The sequence below is a fragment of the Sciurus carolinensis genome, chromosome 3 (genome assembly GCF_902686445.1).
Source record: "Sciurus carolinensis chromosome 3, mSciCar1.2, whole genome shotgun sequence".
In the NCBI taxonomy this organism is placed as follows: Eukaryota; Metazoa; Chordata; class Mammalia; order Rodentia; family Sciuridae; genus Sciurus; species Sciurus carolinensis.
Genome location: NC_062215.1, coordinates 128,249,669 through 128,269,005, shown reverse-complemented (window position 1 = coordinate 128,269,005; position 19,337 = coordinate 128,249,669). Strand labels below are relative to the sequence as shown.

At 37.1% G+C, this 19,337-nt stretch overlaps 1 protein-coding gene across 5 annotated transcripts in view; it reads left to right on the top strand.

Moving 5' to 3' along the window:
- Znf385b (zinc finger protein 385B) overlaps positions 1-19,337 on the top strand; it is a 373,034-nt gene that overhangs the window by 90,917 nt on the left and 262,780 nt on the right. For 4 of the 5 annotated variants that reach the window (XM_047545048.1, XM_047545047.1, XM_047545046.1 and 1 more), the window contains one exon: positions 392-709. The exons of the other annotated variant lie outside the window; for it this stretch is intronic. In XM_047545048.1, coding sequence (XP_047401004.1) covers positions 394-709 — 316 coding nt within the window. In that variant the 5' untranslated portion in view covers positions 392-393. The remainder of the gene's footprint in view (positions 1-391; positions 710-19,337) is intronic. 5 annotated transcript variants of the gene reach the window in all.

The window sequence follows — 19,337 nt, the reverse complement described above, 5'->3', positions numbered from 1 at the left end:
GGAGACACTTACGTAACTGCACAGGTGCATATGAGATGCATACCAAGATAGGTGCTATCAAGGAAGGTCACATAGCTCTATGAAGATATAACTAGGCCCTATCTTGCCTCCAGGGCCAGGTCAGGCTGCATGGAGAGGTGATGTGCTAGCTAAGATCTGATAGGCAAAGAGAGAAGGAGTTGATGGGAGAAAGAACAGGGATGGGGTATAAAGTGCTCCAAACAAACAAGGGGACTCATGTTCATGACTCTATGTGCTCAAGTTCTTTCTAGGAGTGACCACTGAATAGTGGACTTTTAACCTAACCCATATACTATTAAAAATGTAGTCTTGCCAGAAAACGAGAAGCTACCTATGAATTCACAGGCGTTAGTACTGTTTTATTTTCCAGGTATGAAGTACTCCTTAAGCCTTGACAACCACCTTGAAGATGGAATTATGAATATGGCAGCTTTTCTACGGGGCTTTGAAGAAAGGGGGATTAAGACTGACAGGCCTGAGGACCAGTTAAGTAAAGAGAAAAAGAAAATTCTGTTCTCCTTCTGTGAGGTGTGCAACATCCAGCTGAACTCTGCAGCCCAGGCCCAGGTCCATTACAACGGCAAATCCCATCGCAAGCGAGTGAAGCAGCTGAGCGATGGGCAGCCCCCGCTCCCAGCCCAGGGCTCGGGGCCACTGCTGGCCAGCCCCAGCACCAACACCAGCACAGGTAGGAAGGAGGGCCTCAGGGCTCCTTTTACTTCTGGGACAAATGGTTTTGTTATAGAAAATGAAGGGTGTAGAGTAAGTAATTTCAGTTGAAACTACCGCCACATGTACACCCTTTTCCCCACAGGCAAAATCCAGGAGCAGTTTGTCCCTTCTCAGCATCTCTCTCTCTCTTTCTCTCTCCACCCCACACAGAGTTTCTATATTGGACTTCAGGTTTCCTGTATCCTCATAGTGTGTGAACATTTCCTTAATATATTTTGAAATGTGTTTAAAGTGGATCAGTGATATCAATTTTCCCCTTCTATGCAAAATTAGACTTTCCTGGGTTGTCTTTATCTGCTTTCTATTGGGTAGTGTAGTACTTGATAGCATATTAAAAGCTACAGCTTTATTTATAACATCCCATGATGCAGGAAAGGAGCATTAATCTTGCACATTAGACTTGTCATATTGTTTTAGAGCGTCGCCAGCTGCGTGCCAGTGCCATTCTGACAGTAGGAACGGGCACTGCCAGGCCCACGAGGCCTACCCAGCTCTGCCCTCGTTTTCACTTTCCTGCCACCTTCTCTTGTCAGTTGGGCAGAGGCAGAGGCTTTGCTACTTTACATTCCTGCATCTGCCCTGAACTTCAAACAAGCTTTCCAATCCTTTATCTTATCCTTGGGTAGCTCTTGTTCTTCTTCATTGCGGGTTACCCATGGTAACCATTTAGTTACCCATGGTGAAGATTTCCACAAAAGAAAACCTTCTACTCAGGTTTTGGGTGGAAGGCCAAGAGAAGCCTCCTTCTAAAAGTGGCACAGTGGCTACAGGCGCCACTTGAGCAAGTATTTGCTCTGGTCATAAGGTCTTAACTTGAAGGGAGGTGAGGCAGAGAAGCTATCTGTTGAAATTCCACTCAGTGCTGCTGTGTGGCTCTCGATTTTATAAAGTTACACCATGATTCATTTCAGACACCACTGAAAATGTGTGTGTGTGTGTGTGTGTGTGTGTGTGTTACAAAGAAATAATTTTTGCATTTCAAGCCAAACCCAATTTCTTTATGCCTAGCATATACTTTCACATCATTAAGCTATTTTCTCAATCAATACTTACATTGTGAAAGAATGTAAAGGAACTTATGTATGGTACATGCTAACAGTAGTGAAAAGTTACTTTTCACTTTCTGTTTACTTATTATTATGATAATTATTATAATTATTCACAGGAGCATGGATGTGCCTATGTTTACATTTTAAGAATTTCATTAGTATTAGGTTAAAAATGAATTATCTGAATCAGAGAGCAAATAGTGAAAGTTTGAATGACATCTGAGTTCAAATGTCTATGGACACCACAGTCATTAGAAATTATATTTCTGAAGAATGCCTAATGATGGGGAAAGTGGTCTCTGACATCATGCTAGGCATATGGCAGAAACTAACCTGGTTCTAGCTTGGTGCTTATGTGAACGTGGGCACCTCATCCATTGTTTTGAGTCTTGACTCAATGAGGAGCAACCCTGATTTTGTTTGATTTTTTTCCGTTCACTTTCCATAGTTTTGATCCATCAGATGTCTATTTCCTACTTGGTAGCAATCCTAACACTCTCTCAGCCCATAACTTCTCACTTTTGTATGTTCAGGACTCCTTGATGTAGAAGATTCAGTTCTATTTATGAAGCACCCATCTCATTGCCAAATTAAGATCTGGCTGCATGTACCCTGGAGCTTAGAGGACTGAGCACAGTCCCTCTCACTTTGCCTCTGCCTCAGCCTGTTGTTTAGACCAGGCTGCAGGGAACTGTGTAGGAATGGTCTTGACAAAGTTGCAGTGCTCTTCTGGTTGATGATTACTACTCTGGCTGTCTGTGTGGGTCATATATGCTCCTAACCCTGTGGATAAAAGACCTTGACCATGCAGTCCTTTAGGCATTAGGGTCCCTTATGAGATAGATGCATCTTCAGGCTTATCCCCGACAGGTAGCAAAATGCTCCCCATTCCTCAACTCCGTGTGCTTCTTTTTCCCACACTGTGGTAGTCCTGGTGAGATTATGTCCTTGATTTTCATATATACCCACTATTGGTGCTTGAGGGCACATGTAGAACTGGTGGGGTCCGAGCATGTAGAAGTGGAGTGGTCTGTAGGGACCGCTCTTCCCTGCTCAGGTAGTACAGGGTAGCAATTTCACTTATGAAGCAGGCATCTGGTTAGGGAACAAAATGCCAGTGTTTCTTTTGTACCCATTGCTTGGCTTTAGAGAGCACTATAGGTGGATTTGTGTCCTCATCAAAATGTATATAATACATATATGTATATGTTATGTGTGTGTGTATAAAGGTGAGAGGTTGTTCACTCACCCTTTATTTGACATAGTGCTGGAAGTTGTACACACACTGTAATAAGGCAAGAAAAATAAAAGGCATACAGATCAGAAAGGAAGAAGCAAAATCTCTCTTTTTGCAGAAGACATGATTGTCAAATATAAAAATCCCAAATAATCTACAAAAGAACTCTTAGAATTTTAAATGAATGTACACACACACATATATACATAGGATAGAATCCTAATCCTCAGTACATCAAAATGTTACCATATTTGGAGATAGGGTCTTTATAGAAGTAGTTCAGTTAAAATGAAATCATTAGAGTTGTACTGAGTCCAGAATAACTGGTGACCTTATTAAAAGGGGAAATTTGGACACAGAGAGAGACATGCAGAGAGGGACAATTACATAAAGAGACACAGGAGAAGATTGCTATCTGTAAACCATAAAGAAGCCTGAAATGGATCCTCCTCAGCTCTCAGGAGAAACCAATCCAACAGACACCTTGATTTCTGACTTTCTGCCTCCATTTATGTCATTTATGTCACCCAGTCTGTGGTACATTGTTGTAATAGCTCTCACAGACTAGCATAGGAAGGAAGATTGTAGACTATCTCCTGCCCAAAGAGGAAAGATGTGATAGTAATGATGTTCTACCCAATCACTGTCTAAGAGCTGACTTCTTTCCTCTGACAGTCTTATAGTGCAGGGGTTGGTGAGAATAGAAGTGAGTCCACAGCCTGATGGTTCTATTTCACTGGTGGTAGATTTTGTTTTTTTTTTTTAAACTGGGGATTGAACTCAGTGGAGCCACATCCCGAGGTCTTTTTTTGTATTTTATTTAGAGACAGGATAAGTTACTTAGGGCCTTGTTAATTTGCTGAGGCTAGCTTTGAACTCGTGATCCTCCTGCCTCAGCCTCCCAAGCCACTGGAATTACAGGTGTATGCCATAGCACCCAATCTGGTGGTAGAATTTGATGGAGAATTCTACCAAAAATTTAAAGAATTAACATCAATTTTATATAATCTCTTCCAGGAAATGGAAGAAGAAAATTTTCCCCACTTATTTCCTAAAGCTAGTATTTTCTTGATATCAAATACAAAGACAATTTTTAAAAAGAGAGAACTATAAATTACCATCTTTTATGAATTTAGACTCCAAATTTCTCAATGAAATCTAAACAAATGGAATCTAGCATTGTATTAAAAATTATGACCAAGGGGATTTATTCTAGGTATGCAAGACTGGTTCAACATTTGAAAATAAACAAATAATCTAACATATCAACAAACAAAAAATAGAACTTTTATGGTTATATTAAGAGATGCAGTAATTTTATCAAAAGATATTTGAGAAAATCCAGCAGTCATTAAGAATAGCAGAAAGTTACCTCATTTTAATAAAAAGAATCTGTAAAACCCTAGGGCTAATGTATCTAATGGTAAAAGATTAAATGCTTTTCTGTTAAGATCTAGAGCAAGGTAAGGATGTCCACTCTAACCTTTTATTTGACATAGTGTTGGAAGTTCTACACACTGTAATAAGGCAAGAAAAATAAAAGGCATACAGATCAGAAAGGAAGAAACAAAATCTCTCTTTTTGCAGATGACATGATGGTCAATTTAAAAATCCCAAAGACTCTACAAAAGAACTCTTAGAATTTTAAATGAATTCAAGAAGTTTGCAAGACATATAACACACAAAATCGATCATTTGTCTATAAACTAAATATGAGCATATAGAAACCAAAATTTAAAAATAGTACAATTATAATAGCTTACAACAAAGTGAAATACTCAGATATACCTTTTTTTAAAAAAAAAAAAAGCATGTACAGTATCTGTATGCTAAAAATCACAAAATACTAAGGAAAATAATCCCCAAAGTTCACAGATTAGAAACTCAACATAGTTAAGATGTTGCCTCCCTAAATTGATCTGTATGTTTTCCTGCAATTTCTATCAAAATCCTTTTTTTTCCAGACATAGACAAGTTTATTCTAAAATTTATGTGGGAAAGCACAGTTCCTAGAGTAGCTAAAATGTCATCTTGACAAAGAACAAAGCAGGATGAATCTCGACCCAATTTTAAGTCTTACCACATAACTAAAGCAGTCAAGACAGTGTGATTTTTAATGGAGAAATAGACACAAATCAATGGAAAGAACAGAACCCAGAAAAAGACCCATATGCACGTACTGAATTGATTTTTGACAGGGATGTAAAAGTAGTCCAGTGGAAGAAGGATAGCCATTTTCTCTCACTTTCAATGAATTCTAAAAGAATTCATAATTGTCTTTAAGTTTGAAATTTTAAGATTTATAGGAGTTAGTTGTCCAAAGAGAGTGGAGAAAAGTGATCCAAAGGGAGAGAATTTCAAGTTGAGAAAAAGCTTGAAGTATTTGAAAGACAGAGATGTGAATGGAACTGAGAGAATTGGAAACACAGGAAAAGTTTGCGGGTTTGAGAAGGTAGGCAGAAGACTTTAGAAATATTTTAAAACAACGTTTTAATTTAATCATGATTCTGGGGGTCAAAACGTTGATGTGGGCTTGGCTAGTTGTTCTTGTCCTGGATGCACAGGGAGCCACTCTGCAGCTGCAGCAGATTCGCTGACCGGATGCCCATGCATACATCTGGCAGGTGGAGCCTGGATCATTCTGACCAGCAGACTCCTTTTGGAGGAGGTTAAACCAGGCTTCATTACATGGAGTCACAGAGGAGGGTTGTTAGACAGCCAGGGCTAAGCTGCAGCTACTGCATTCTTTTTGGTCAGAGCTAGTCAGTCATTGACCTCAAATTCAAGGGGTGGGGAAATAAACTGCCTCCATTTGAGAGACATCTTTTATTTGGCTTTCAAAATTTTAAATTGAGCTTAAATAGATTTTAAGTTGAGAACACTTTGGGTGGCCGAAGATAATGGTGATAAAACCCCTAGGATATTTTGCAACAGGAAGTAGAGGTAATGTCTTGGAAGTGGGAATGGAGAACAAGATTAGAAAATGTTTTTTTCAGTTCCAGCATTATATATTCTGTTATTTTCTTTGCTGCCATGGTCTGTTTCTCTTTGATGCCCCCAGACCCTCCATTGTTCCTCTGCCCCCACACTTCTAATGGGCTCTGATTTTCATTTCACATTCAAGAAACAGTTACTACTATTAAACAGCTTTTAGTGTTAGAGCACTGTAATAGACATTACAACCATTAAAATTTGTGCATGTGTGTGTTTGTGTGTGTGAATTTTTGGCTTTTTGCTTTGGTGGTGGGGATTGAACCCAGGACCTCGTGCATGTTAGTCAACTGTTGTACCACTGAGCTACATCTTCAGCCCTTATGTATGGAGTTTTAACCATACCACTCAAAGTTTTCACACCAAATTTCATATATATATCTAAAATGTTAAATTTATCCTCAAATGCATTTCTGGATGTTTGAAAATTTTTAAGATTTGAAGGTGCAACACTACAGAATAACCACAAGATGGTGCCAAAAGTCTACTGAAAGTAAGATTGTTTTCCTCATTCCCCACCCCAACATTTTGGAGGAACTTACTAATGCATATATGGAAGCAAAGAAATAGCTTACAAAGGGATGAGGGGGTGTGTGACATGCACATCTAGACTGGAACATGTTTATTTGACAGGTGCTTACAGTATCTTCTGTGCATTAAGCAGAATCTATAAGGGAGGTAGAAAGTGTGTTTATGTATAGGGATGGGTAGGAGAGTTCTTTCTCCAGTGTTCTGGAATAAAAGTCACTACTTAAATACATTCATATTGCCCCATGTATGGAAAAATTTTAGTCCATTTTAAAAGATATTAAGTATGAACATAAATTTTAAATGATGTAGATTTGTGTGGTAGATGCAGAAATAGGGCTAGAATCCATTAATATGATAATGCCTTTTATTTTGACAATAGAAAAATAGTTTATTAATTAATTAATTAATTAATTAATTTTTGTTTCTTATGGTGCAAGGGATCAAACCCAGAGCCTTGTGCATGCTAGGCAAGGGCCTTCCCACTGAGCTACCCTTGCATCACAGAAACAAATAAAATGCTTGCCTTTCCTCCATTTTCAATTTGCCATTTATTCATCCAAGAAATCTGATTTTTGCAAATATAAGTATCCTGGTGAAAGCATAACAAATCATTAATGAAGTATCACTAACTTTTTACCAGTGAGTTTGTTAGGTGAGTAAATGATTTCAGTGTGAGGTAGGTGGATAGTCTTCTTGATTATAAATGTATAAAACTTCTTTATGGAATAATTATTATGTAGTCTATTTATTGGATAGAATTCATGTGAATTCCTTTGATTTTTCATGGAAGTATGAACTTGAAAGGGGAAAAGATCACAGTCAAAATAGAACAAACTGGGGCTTGGAGAAGACATCTGTTTTTCTCAGCATAAGCTCAGATCCTGTTGAGAGGGCCCAAGAAGCGTTTCTTGTAGTCATTTAGACCCAGCCATGATGCAAGGAATATCAACGGACTTTTCCAATTCTATGTCTTATCCAGAATTGATACTGTTTAGATCCCAAGTATTGTAGAAAATCCTGACTCTGTTCCTGCAAGGAAGAATAGAGTTGATGTTCCACCTCCACTCCCCCTAAATGAATTTAATTGGGGTTTGTATTATAGAGCATAGTGAGATTGAAGTTCCTTGTGAATGAAAGTAAAGCAATTTGGAAATAGGAGGAAGGCTCAAGTTTAGTTCTAGATACCCCAAATGCTTCAACTTTGAGACAGAGTCCTGGTGGGTTTTGATGGTGTCAGAAATCTAGAACAATTCCTGAGATAGATCTGAAAAAATTAATTATAAAACAATTCATATTCTATACAGGCAGCTAAAAATTGTTAAACAAGTGTGTTGATGATAAAGTACAGAACTCTAAGGGATCAACATATGAAGGGGTTTGAATGGAATTTTTTTAAAAAAAGAAGTCAAAAGGAATGGTCAACCCTTTTTCAGTGAATGAGGAGTTGTCTTATGCATTAAGAATGCATTAGATTATTAACTTTTATATATATCATATTTACCAAAAGATAGGGATAGCTTCACATCGGGTATCATGCTTTAGATTTTGAAATTTAAATAATTATCATTGTTTAGTGAATGAATCAAATCTTTATAAATTATGGCAAAGTGTTTGGTGAGTGATTTAAATCACCAAAGGTATTCTTAAAATCTGGATGTCTCCTTGTGTTACCTTTCTCTAGGGAGAAAAGCTTTTGGTAACCAGTTCAATGGAAACGTAAAATTCATTATTTATTTATTTCCACTGTGGGATAAGTGTGTTGTTGCCCTGACTGGACAACTTTAGTCACATAAATGTTCTATTTTCATATCCTAACAGCATCATAGCAAGGAGGCTGGCCCAAATTAGGCATCCCTGATGAATGTTAGAACTAGACATGGGGTTGGTGTTCATTCTTGGCATGTGTGGTTTTTCTGGAGCTGATTCTTGGGCCAATTGCGAATCATTTTTGCTCTTCCTTTGGTTACATGAAGAGTTTAGAGGAGCTGGAAGGACTCGACATTTTACCTTTTAGGGACTGATTTTGATGACATCCATGTTATGTCAACTCACCTCAAGAGTTTGCTCTCTGATGAGTCTGTCTTGCAAATCCAGCAACTCTTGACCTGTAGATGATGAATGTTCATCTGGTATTATGTGGACATGATGTTAAAAGTATAAGGAGACAATACCTTAGTCCAGAGACAATACCTACTTTCTTGGATTGTTGGTTACTTGTAGAAACTACAATACCTCCTTGAAACCATCAGGGTACCATTTTGGTTGCTAAAGAAATAAATTGTGAAATTATGTTACACTGTCAAAAAAAGAACAGATAAATGCAGTTTCTTTCTTCACAAGGAAGATGACATTGTGATCACATTCTAGATACTAAGATTAGAGCCACACATTCCACTATCCTTGTTACAGTAAATAGGAACACTTCTGTTCACATAAATGCATCCAGGACTTCTCCCTAGGGTCAATCTAGATCCCAAGGTCCATCAAGAAACTCGGAAGTTGGTTAGTACTTTAAAGGCCCTTGGTCTAATGTTGACAGTCCATGTTTTGCTCTGTTAAAGTTTTATAATGTACATACTTTAAAAATGTTATTTGTTAAATATATTCATAGAATAGACTCCAAGTGAATGCAACATAATATTCATGTTCTTTGGGAATATTCTTTCTTAAATGAATTTTAAAATTAAAGTTTGAATATTGATGATAAAGAATATTGCTATTTATTTCTACAAGTGATTTTGAAGAATCCCCATTCCAAGGAGTATGTAGCACACACAAATAAAATAGGTACCTTTATCTTATAAGGTCAAGCTTATTGTTTACATTTGTCTATCAATCTGTGTATTTTGCTTATGGGTACGATTAGAAAATGGTAAGAAAACCCAGTGTTTTATACCTCACTCTGAAAATGCATTCTTCCTTTTAAATATTCTTTGGGAAATTAAGGTAAGTTGCTAAAAATTATTTATGTTAAATATCCTTTATGCTAGTGGATATAAAGTAGGCAATCAATAAGTGGTTGATATGTCTCACTCTTTTTTTTTTTTTAGAGTTCAACCTTTATTTATTTGATTGTTTGTTTTTTATTGTGGTGCTGAGACTTGAACCCAGGGACTCACCCATGCTAGGCAAGCACTCTACTACTGAGCCACAACCCCAGCCTATGTCTCAGTCTTAAAAACACCTTTCCTTATATTTTTTTGCCCATCCTGCTAATCATTGTTACCTTCCAAAATCTCTTTCCCATGCAAGAGAACACCTGCTTAGGCACTGTTTCCTGGTGCTTAGCATTTTATGCTTAAATAAACATCTCTACAGATCCTCATTCTTTTACCTGCAAAACCTCCTGAAATCCAAGAAGCTCTGAAAACCAGAAGATTTTTTAATTCATATTGATGGAAAAACCTGACCTGAACTGATGTGAGGTTAATTATAGTGTTTATTTCTCCCAGCTAGTATGAATATGCACATGTTTTGCTACAGAAATGCTAATGTTTCTGATTACACAGTTGTTGCCCCAGACCCCACTGGATGTTATGTAATTCATGGTGTATGTATCTAAAAATGTTTAAATTCTGCAATGTATCTGGTACTAAAGATAAGAATTTGAGGACCTATAATCAAAATTTTGGTTTCATTTTAAACTTGTATTACTAGGGAGCTTTACATGTGATAATAATAATAATTTTTTAGTACATAATCTTTTATGAAATATTTTCTAAGACAAGAAGAGTTGAGGGGGAGGGGACTGACCAATTGTGAAATCAGTGATGCCTAAGGCCCTTTCTCATGATACACTGAAGTGTTGGCCCCAGGGCTTCACAAAATAAATGGAATTCAGGTGGGAAAGGTGATTGCAGAGACTGGGGTGGAACATGGGATGTGGACACATGTGCACTTGTATATGCATATGTATGTCCACTCATGTATATCCATGTCTGTCTCTGAGGAACGGTGTCTAATCCTACAGACTGGGACTCTACAGTCAGCTCTACAGACAGGGACTCTACAGACATAACTCTGGAAGTGCCACGTTTGATGTTGCTCCCAAATGCCATGTTATATAAATGTATGTTACGGCATATGCTTATTTTTATACAGACCTCTTAGACTATTGACAGTACTAAATGTGTTACCTAAGAGAGTAGTATCACTAGAAAAGAACCCAGTCACTTGCAGAAGATCCCCAAATGAAGCATTGCTTTTATTGGATCCTGATTTTAGTGAGACCCTAAGCCCATTAAAAAAAATCTGAATAGAACCTTAAATGTGTTCTTGGTGCTGCCTACTAGGAATTTCTTTTGTTGTTTTGGTGATTTTTGATAAGTGTTTTATGTCCTTTTTGCTTTGCATGTATATGTCAAAGCTCTGCATTTTGTAATCTCAAGTCACTGCTGCTACTTTCTGGGCTATAACTACCTTGTGCCTTTTTAAGACTGTGTCAACAGCTCTGGCATCTTACATTTTAGTAACAGGAAGAGGAAGATATTGAAAGGTAAAAGCTTCAATTTGGGGGTCACTGAAACAGAGATATGTGGTTTTAATGAGCTATAGTTTATTTTTAAATAATGAGCAAAGATTATGATGTTGAAAATACTGTCTGTCTTGTTAAAATCTTTATTTAAACAGAATACATTTAAATTTTTATTGTTTAGGAACTTGTCCTAGAGTAAAATTGATAGTATTTTGCCCTGGTATTAACATAGCCCTGCACATTTTTATTGTCATTTTTAATTCACAGACAGGCACTTAGGGGTTAAAGGATATTTGACTTGCTCTTTAATGAATATCTGTGCCAAATCTATGGATTTTTTTTTTTTTTTTGGTTATAATTGTCATAGCTTCTAGTGATTTCATTTGTCAGTAGAGAAGTCCCAGGAACCTATAACTATTTTGGTTTTTGCAACCTTAATGATAAGTCTTTATAATATAGACTACTGATTGCTTCTCTGTATCCTGCTTATTGTTGAAAAGCCAGGGCTATTTTTAACATTTACACAATTTCGATAGATGATTCTTCATTCCACAAGGTTTGGTGCTAATCTGTGGAGCCTTTCATAATTACATGCTTTTTGTGGTTTGCTTGAATTTGATCACAGTGGCTGATTTCATGCATTGATAATGAAGGCTTAGGTTGCCTGTTTCTCGGCATAAATCCACCTCAGACTTGTGCGTTGACAGTGCTTCTGGCTTCCGCACGCATGGAGATATAGAATTGAAATTGCTCTGCTTTCTTTACAAATGACTCAGAGTGTGCTTGTCCTTCCCTAAAATGTTGCCAGCGTGTGAAGGATTTTCAATGAGCAGTGCAATAAGCCAGCAACTGGGAAGGTTTGGAGCGGCACTGATATAACGTGGTGCTGTCACACGGATAATCAGGGCTGCAGCCAAGTCCCGGTAGCACTGTGCATTGCCCTGGTCACATCCTGGAAGTTTTGTTTATCCAACTTGGTTGCTCGGGAAGCTGGTGAAAGCCCTGCAGGATGTGGAGTGGACTTCCTAGCAGAGGTGAGCATTTTTATTCTAAAACTTGGATCCTGAGATGTGGGCTGTCAGTAACAGATTCTTTCATATGTTGTGCTGAATCCTGTGGAGTCATCAGTTGTGTTTATCACGTTGTACTGACACATCCAAAGGGGAAAACTGAAGAGCAAATGTCTGATTCTTTAATGTTATTGGGAAGTTACTCCTTAAATGGGTGTGATGAGCATCCTTTCCCTTCTGTACTGTAAGCTGTGTGCCGAGGACATCTTACCAGGAGGTGACTTCCCCTGCATTTTAAACATTCAGAACAAGTCAGTGATATTATGAGATTTGCTATCATTACCGAAAGTAGGCAATTAGCAGTGTTATGTGCTTCAGGTATATAAAAAAGGCTGTGAACTAAATGTAGAATCTTTGACATGAAAAATATATAGGAGGAAAGAAGTCATGTTTACGAGATAACTAAGAAAGTAAGAGAAATGGATTACATACTGGAGTTGACACCTTGTTGAGCTTGACATTATTAATAATTAAAAGTTATGACCTGTCATGCAGTGGGCAGCCAACAGTAATTGGTTTCTAGTGATGGTGTGCCAAATGAGGGGGGGAAATCAACGGCATTTCCTCTTGAAGCATGTTTTAATTAGATGTGATATTTTAAATGTATCAGATTTTATCACATAAGTGTAACTCACCTCGGGAAGTTAAATTATGTTAAATACGATCATCATGCTCTGAAAGGTCTGATGTAGCATTTTAAATACAGGCTATTTGAAAGCCAACTAGACAAGGGCGGCTCAAAGTTAGCCTCCTGGTAGATGGAGTTGATTGCTTAGGCTCTGCTAAACTCTAGTTTTACATGATGAGAAATCATTCCTAAACAAGGAAGGAGTGTGAGGGAGATGATGAATTCATATAGCATTATGCTTAATAAGTGTTCGGTCTGCAGAGAAATCTTTTTATTTGATCGGAGGCTAACATGGTACGTGGGGTGTGTGTATATATGTGTATGTGTTTTTCCTGCTAAACTTATTTGAGGCAGCTGTTTTATAGCTTTCAGCTTTAAAGTTATAGATAAGTGTGTATTTGACAGAAGACTCGAGAACCCTGATTGCTGCCAGTACATGTAAAGCTTGACTAAGCAGACGCATCGGGAGCAAACCATTTGTGTTCGCCAATCTGTCTCGGCAAGTCCCAGGGCCACTATCTTGCTAGAAGCCACTGTGTGCTTTTGAAAGCATGAAATTAGTTTTATACTAAGCACATGGTTTCTCATTTAGCAGTTCTTTTTATGGTAATGGTCAATTTATGGTTCACTGCCGGGATTCCGGTGTTCTGTCAAAGTCAATTGCTTCTACGAAGGTGTCTCTATGAGATTAAAAAAAAAAAAAAAAGTGGGGAGGTGGGAAGAACCTGATTAGACCCTCAAGAAAAGAACCTTACTTTCAGTCTAGTCTCCTGTCTGAGTGCTTTGTCATTTCTCCAGAGTTCTTTATGTTGTTTCATCCAGGATCTACAGGTTTAAAGTTGTGGACATCTACCACTGTGGGCCTTCCCTAACCTGTGATGTCAAAACAGCTGTGTTCTGAAATGTAAAGTATTTGTTCATCTCTACTATACATTCATACAAAATCACTCTACTCATGCTGACCATATTGTGGAGTTCATCATTACGCGTCTACTTCTCTGTTGCTGCATCCCAGAGCACTCTTGCAGAGTGTGAAAGGCTTCTGTACCTTTTACTTTTGATATGAACTACTCCCATTTGGTTGTAAATGTATGTGCTATGAGTGGGGTGAATTGAGTCAAAGTAAGACAGTCTGAAGATACATTGAAAACTTGAAAAACATCCTCTCTCATGTAATGGCTTCATCTTATTTGTTTCCACATAATGATCATAGATGTAATGTGCTCAGGAATGTGGTAAGGATGCCTTCCTTCGCCTCTCCTTTCCATCAGAAAGTAACATTTGTTGAAAGTCTTGTGGATCATAATGCATTTTGAAAGAGAGGTGATTAAAATGACCAAGACACATGGGGGAGTATTCATTATTGGGCTTATTCCCTGCACGTTGGTAATGGATTTGCAGGTGGGACAGGGTACCCAGTGGGATGATGCTAGTACACTTTTCCTATGATATGGTCTTGACAATGGAATTGAAAACACCTCTGAAATCTTGAATTTCATGATAGTCTTCTTGTTAATCCTTGGATCTCTGCCTACGTTAAGTGGTTACACATGATTATGAATTCCAGATGAAAATGTTATTACTGAAATGCAGGGGTATAGTATGTGCCATTTTAATTAGGAAAAGATTTTTTGCTTTTGGACAAAGCACCATTTACACATCTTATTTTTATTTGGTTCATTTGGGAATGTCATGTCACAATTCATTATCAGATTTTCATGGGCACTCTGTTGTGGTTTCAACTTACAAATAAAATATCTCCTATTTATCACTTCCCCAAAGCCTAAAAACCAAATTGGTTCTATGGTTGAGAATTAGAAGTTTATAGGGTATCAAAATTTTCTCTTTGAAATTCTTGATGATGTAATGTGTTCAATAAATGAAAACCCTTAAAGAAGTTTTGGAATTTAAGAATTCTCTGAGAATAATGAAACTTGTCATATTACATAGAACATAGAAAATTCACTCAGAGGAAGCAAGGGATAATTCTGCATATCTGCCTGAAATCTTAGTAGCAATGTCTCTTTTTTTCTAAGAAGTAGGATTTAGGCAGTCATAAGAACATGAACCTCATGAATTACCTTAGTAACTTACCTGCATCTTTTCACTTTTATATCAAGGGGCAGCAATCATAAGTTTCTCTCTATCAGATTTTTAAAATGATTACTTATGAAATAGAACAGATGTAGTAAACCTGTTTGAGATGGGAACCGTGATTGCAAAATTGGAGTACTCTCCAAATTCATCAGACATTCCCAATTGTAAATGTCAGTAGTTTGAACAACTTTATAGAGTTTGTGGTTTGTTTTGAGATTATGTTGCTGAGGTGAATATACTTCAATGAGAGAATTGATTTTACCTCAAAGCTTCATTTCCTATCTTTCAGTCCTTTCACTTACTTCCTTTCCCTCCTCATTAATTAAATGAGAAGACCTAATTTTATGGTTCCCAAATTTAGCAAATGAATATGTGTAGGGCTTCCAGTTAAACTTGAATTTTAGCTAAAATAATTAATAATTTTTAGTATAATAACATTATCTTTGGGACCTTGCTTATATTGGGATATACTTCTATTTAAAATAACTCATTGTTCAGCTGAAATTCAAGTGTGACTCAGTGTTCTGTACAGATCTGATAACCATATCTACTTTCCAAATAAGAATGTGTGTCTCCATTAATGGTCTGTAAAACTGGTTGTATGAAAACAAAAATGGAGGCTTCACATTCCTGTAAAATAAATACATTCCTACTGTTGGGGTTTAATATGTGAACAGTCCTCTTGTGCTAAGGGACCACTTGAGAAACTTAAAATGGTATATAAAAATATGATGGGTAGAGTGGAAATTGTGAATAGGTATATGATGGCTTCCTGTATTTACTAAGATTAAATGATAAAAATGACACATTGTACAATAACTGTCAGTGACATTTTAGACAAATAATAATGAGTATCGTACAATTAATTTCCAATTGTTATCCTTTGCCAGCTAGAACACTTTCAGGATCTTCTTCTAATTTTGTCTTATTGTAGTTCAGACCCATAATGGGAGAGGTTCTTCCCACAATGCCCACTCTCCTGCCCCCAATCTGGCATTTATTTAAACATTCATTGACTTTCTGGTTTTCAACTCAGTTTTTGACTAGTCATCCCATAGTTGTTGTTGTTGTTGTTTTTTTTAAAACAGTGCTGGGGATTGAACCCAGCCTTGTGCTTGCAAGGCAAGCACTCTACCAACTGAGCCATAGCCCAAGCCCCTGCCTAGATTTCTGAGAGAAGACAAAGATACTTGCAGACTTGACATAAAAGAAAATGTGTGCAATTCCTTAATTATTCAACTCATCATAGTTAAGTAGAATAAAATAAAGATAATATTTATGTGCCTACTATGTGCCTCACACAACAAAAAAAAATATTTCTAGGCAGGTTTTTATTAAATTCTTCTAACAACTTTATAACAATTATATAATATGCATTGTATACATGCTAAGTTGCTTACCAAAAATGTATTCCTAACCCTGAGCTGCCTCAATTTTAACCTCACCAGAACACAGAAGAGCATTCTATCCTGACTCTGAATATTACTCTTAAACATTGTGCAACCTCCCTGCAGAGAATGAAGAGGCTGGTTCTGAGACTCTTCATCTTACCTAAGGCTTTACTGGGAAATACTCTGGGCTTACTCACCCTTCTGCTCTGCCTTTCTTTTCTCTCCTCTTTCCTCATGCCCTCCTTTTCTGTAAATATCCCCAGTAAGAGTGACTGTACATCAGTATATAACCTGATTCTCAAAAAGAAAAAAATAAGTAGAAATGAGCCAAATAAATATTGTAATAAAATTTTGTGTTAATTCTTTGCAATTATTTAGTGAATAATATAGAGAAGATGCTTGGAGTAATTTCTTCAACCTAACCTTTTTGATCCTTTTAAGGCTACCTCAGGTTTCTGTCATTCATGAAACATGTCAAACTAAGAAACCTATTTTGAGCCCAAATTGATCAATTGAATGTAGGTGATATTAACTTAAATTTTGGAAACAGATGGCCTTTACCATCCCAATAAAGTGCTGTGTGGTAAACTTTATCTTCTTTGAAATAATTCCCCACCCCCATAATCTAGTTCATTTCTCAATATCTATTGTTCTAGAGGACAAATTCTTATTTATTTCCATTTTTTCATGTCTATTAACTGCATGCACCTCTTTCCATCTAATTATTTTGGATCCCCCAATACATTTTCTGCCTCCCTTCATCAATCTGATTTCCACTTTTGCCTAGTTCTAATATTCCTGTGTTGTACAGTCCTTCTTTTAATTGTTTAAAATGATATTGGTGGTGCTTCCTGGTATCTGAACTGTACTCTTTGAGATAAGATTCTGATCTCTCTTTACCTTAAATGCTCCTCTCCTCCAGTCCCTACGCCATCTCCAATGTCCTCCTACTTACTTCAGGCATATTTGGCTGTGTGATATGTTTGTTATGGCAGAATACCAATGTGAATTCATGATCCCAATTTCAATCACTGAACATCTTCCAAAATTGTTTTTCTTTTGAAATTGGAAAGGCACTGATGAGTAAGTTAAATTGCTGGTTCAAAGGACTTTATTTCTTTTAATTTCCTAAAATGTGATTGCTATGATTTGAATGTGTTACCCAAAATTCACGTGTTAAAAACTTAGTGCCAGTGTAGCACTGTTGGAAGGCAGACCCCAATGACAGGTGTTTAGGTCATGAGGGATCCACCCTCATGAATGGATTGATGCCATTATAAAAGGGCTTAAGGCTGTGGGTTTGATCTCTGTTCTTTTGCCATGTGATACATTCTGCCATGATATGATACAGCGAGAAGGCCCTCACCAGGTGTAGCCTCTTAACCTTGGATGCCTCATCCTCCAGAGATTAAGAGATGAATGTTTGTTCTGTATAAATTACCTAATATCAAGTTTCTTTTTAGCAGCACAAAATAGACTAAGCCAGTAAGATTACTCAGTGGTTTTTAATTTTTTTTTTCTTTTTTGCAAATGGCATAGTAAATAGATGCATCCCCAGTGAAACACCTAAATTGTTAGAGTTTAGGAACCTTCTGCCTTCTGATTTCTTTCAAGGAGTCTGCAAAGCCATTGGTGCAGTTAGCGAAATGTATTTTTGCTGATATTTCAAACTTGGTATCTGACTTTCACTTGCAAATGTATAATAAAAGTGTGGCTAGTTGTATTTTTTTTTTTCTCCCTCTGATTCACCCTCAATTAGTAGTGGTTTTTTAGAAGATGATGGAAGAAATGACTTTATGTCTAGACTTCTCTCTTTCTTCTGGCAGATAAAAGTGATATTTCTTTATTCGAGATTTTTTAGGGATTCTTTGTTGACACATGCTAAGTTGTTTACCAAACACCTGTAAGCTTTTGGTAAAAAACTTACAAGTAAGCAGATTCAGAAATGAATTTATAGGGACTTCTTTTTCTGGCATTTTTCTAAACCATATATATTGTACAGTGGGTAATATCATATTCATAATAAACTAGTTAACTCTTGTCTAACTGGAACTTTTTGATGTTTTGTGTTAATTAAGGGGAGTAAGGGGCTGGGGAGATAGCTCAGTTGGTAGAGTGCTTGCCTTGCAAGCACAAGGCTCTGGGTTCAATCTCCAGCACCGCAAAAAAAAAAAAAAAAAAAAAAAATTAAGGAGAGTAAGTAGTGGATGCTATACTGCAGTAGTTCATCCTATAATAAGTTGGGAATCATACATTAGTTGAAGTAAGGAGAACGTGGGGACAGTTTTGAAATGATCTCTTGCTTCAGCAACATCAGATTTAACCAGCATCAGATTCCTATCAACTAGTGTTATCATTGTCATTTTATAATGGAATGGATGCAGTAAACAGAGTATAATGGGACAATAGTACAGCAGTGATAACTAACTTTCAAGCCAACAATATGTCCTACTCTTTGTAGATGTAGACTTGTTTAATCCTTATAGAAATCTTATAAATGAGTGCTAGGGAAAATAACATACAGAGAAGTTAACTGCCCAACATCATCCAGCTGGCTCCACTGAAATTTGAACCTCTCAGTGGGGCTCCAGAATCCATGCCTTTACCCACTGCCTACACTAGCTGTGTGTAGGACATTTGACAAACTCTTGGCTGATATTACATTGTAATCAAAATGGAAAACCGTGGACATAGTGATGATGTATTTCAGTGAATTTATAACTGGCTGAATACTTCTGTTCAAAGTGTACCTAGCTAATATTAACTTAAGGTGAGGCTCCAGGATCCTGCAGTGGCTTGACCCAAACACTGGTCACTTGATAATTACATCTGTATATGTTATCAAGCCGGGTAATAAATACACAGGAAAACACAAGTAACATCAACCCTGATCCCCAGGCCACTTCCGACACCAAATGGATGACAATCTCTGAAGGAGTGATTCAGGAATTGGCATTTTTAAAGCAGTCAAGGTGATTCCAGTTGGAGCCCCAATAGAAAAATGGCCCATCTCTAATATGATCAGTTTCAACTAGCAGGAAATGAAGGAGAGAGTGAAAAAAATACATAGGAATAGGAATGAACTATAAACTCACATATTGATCAAAAGCATGACA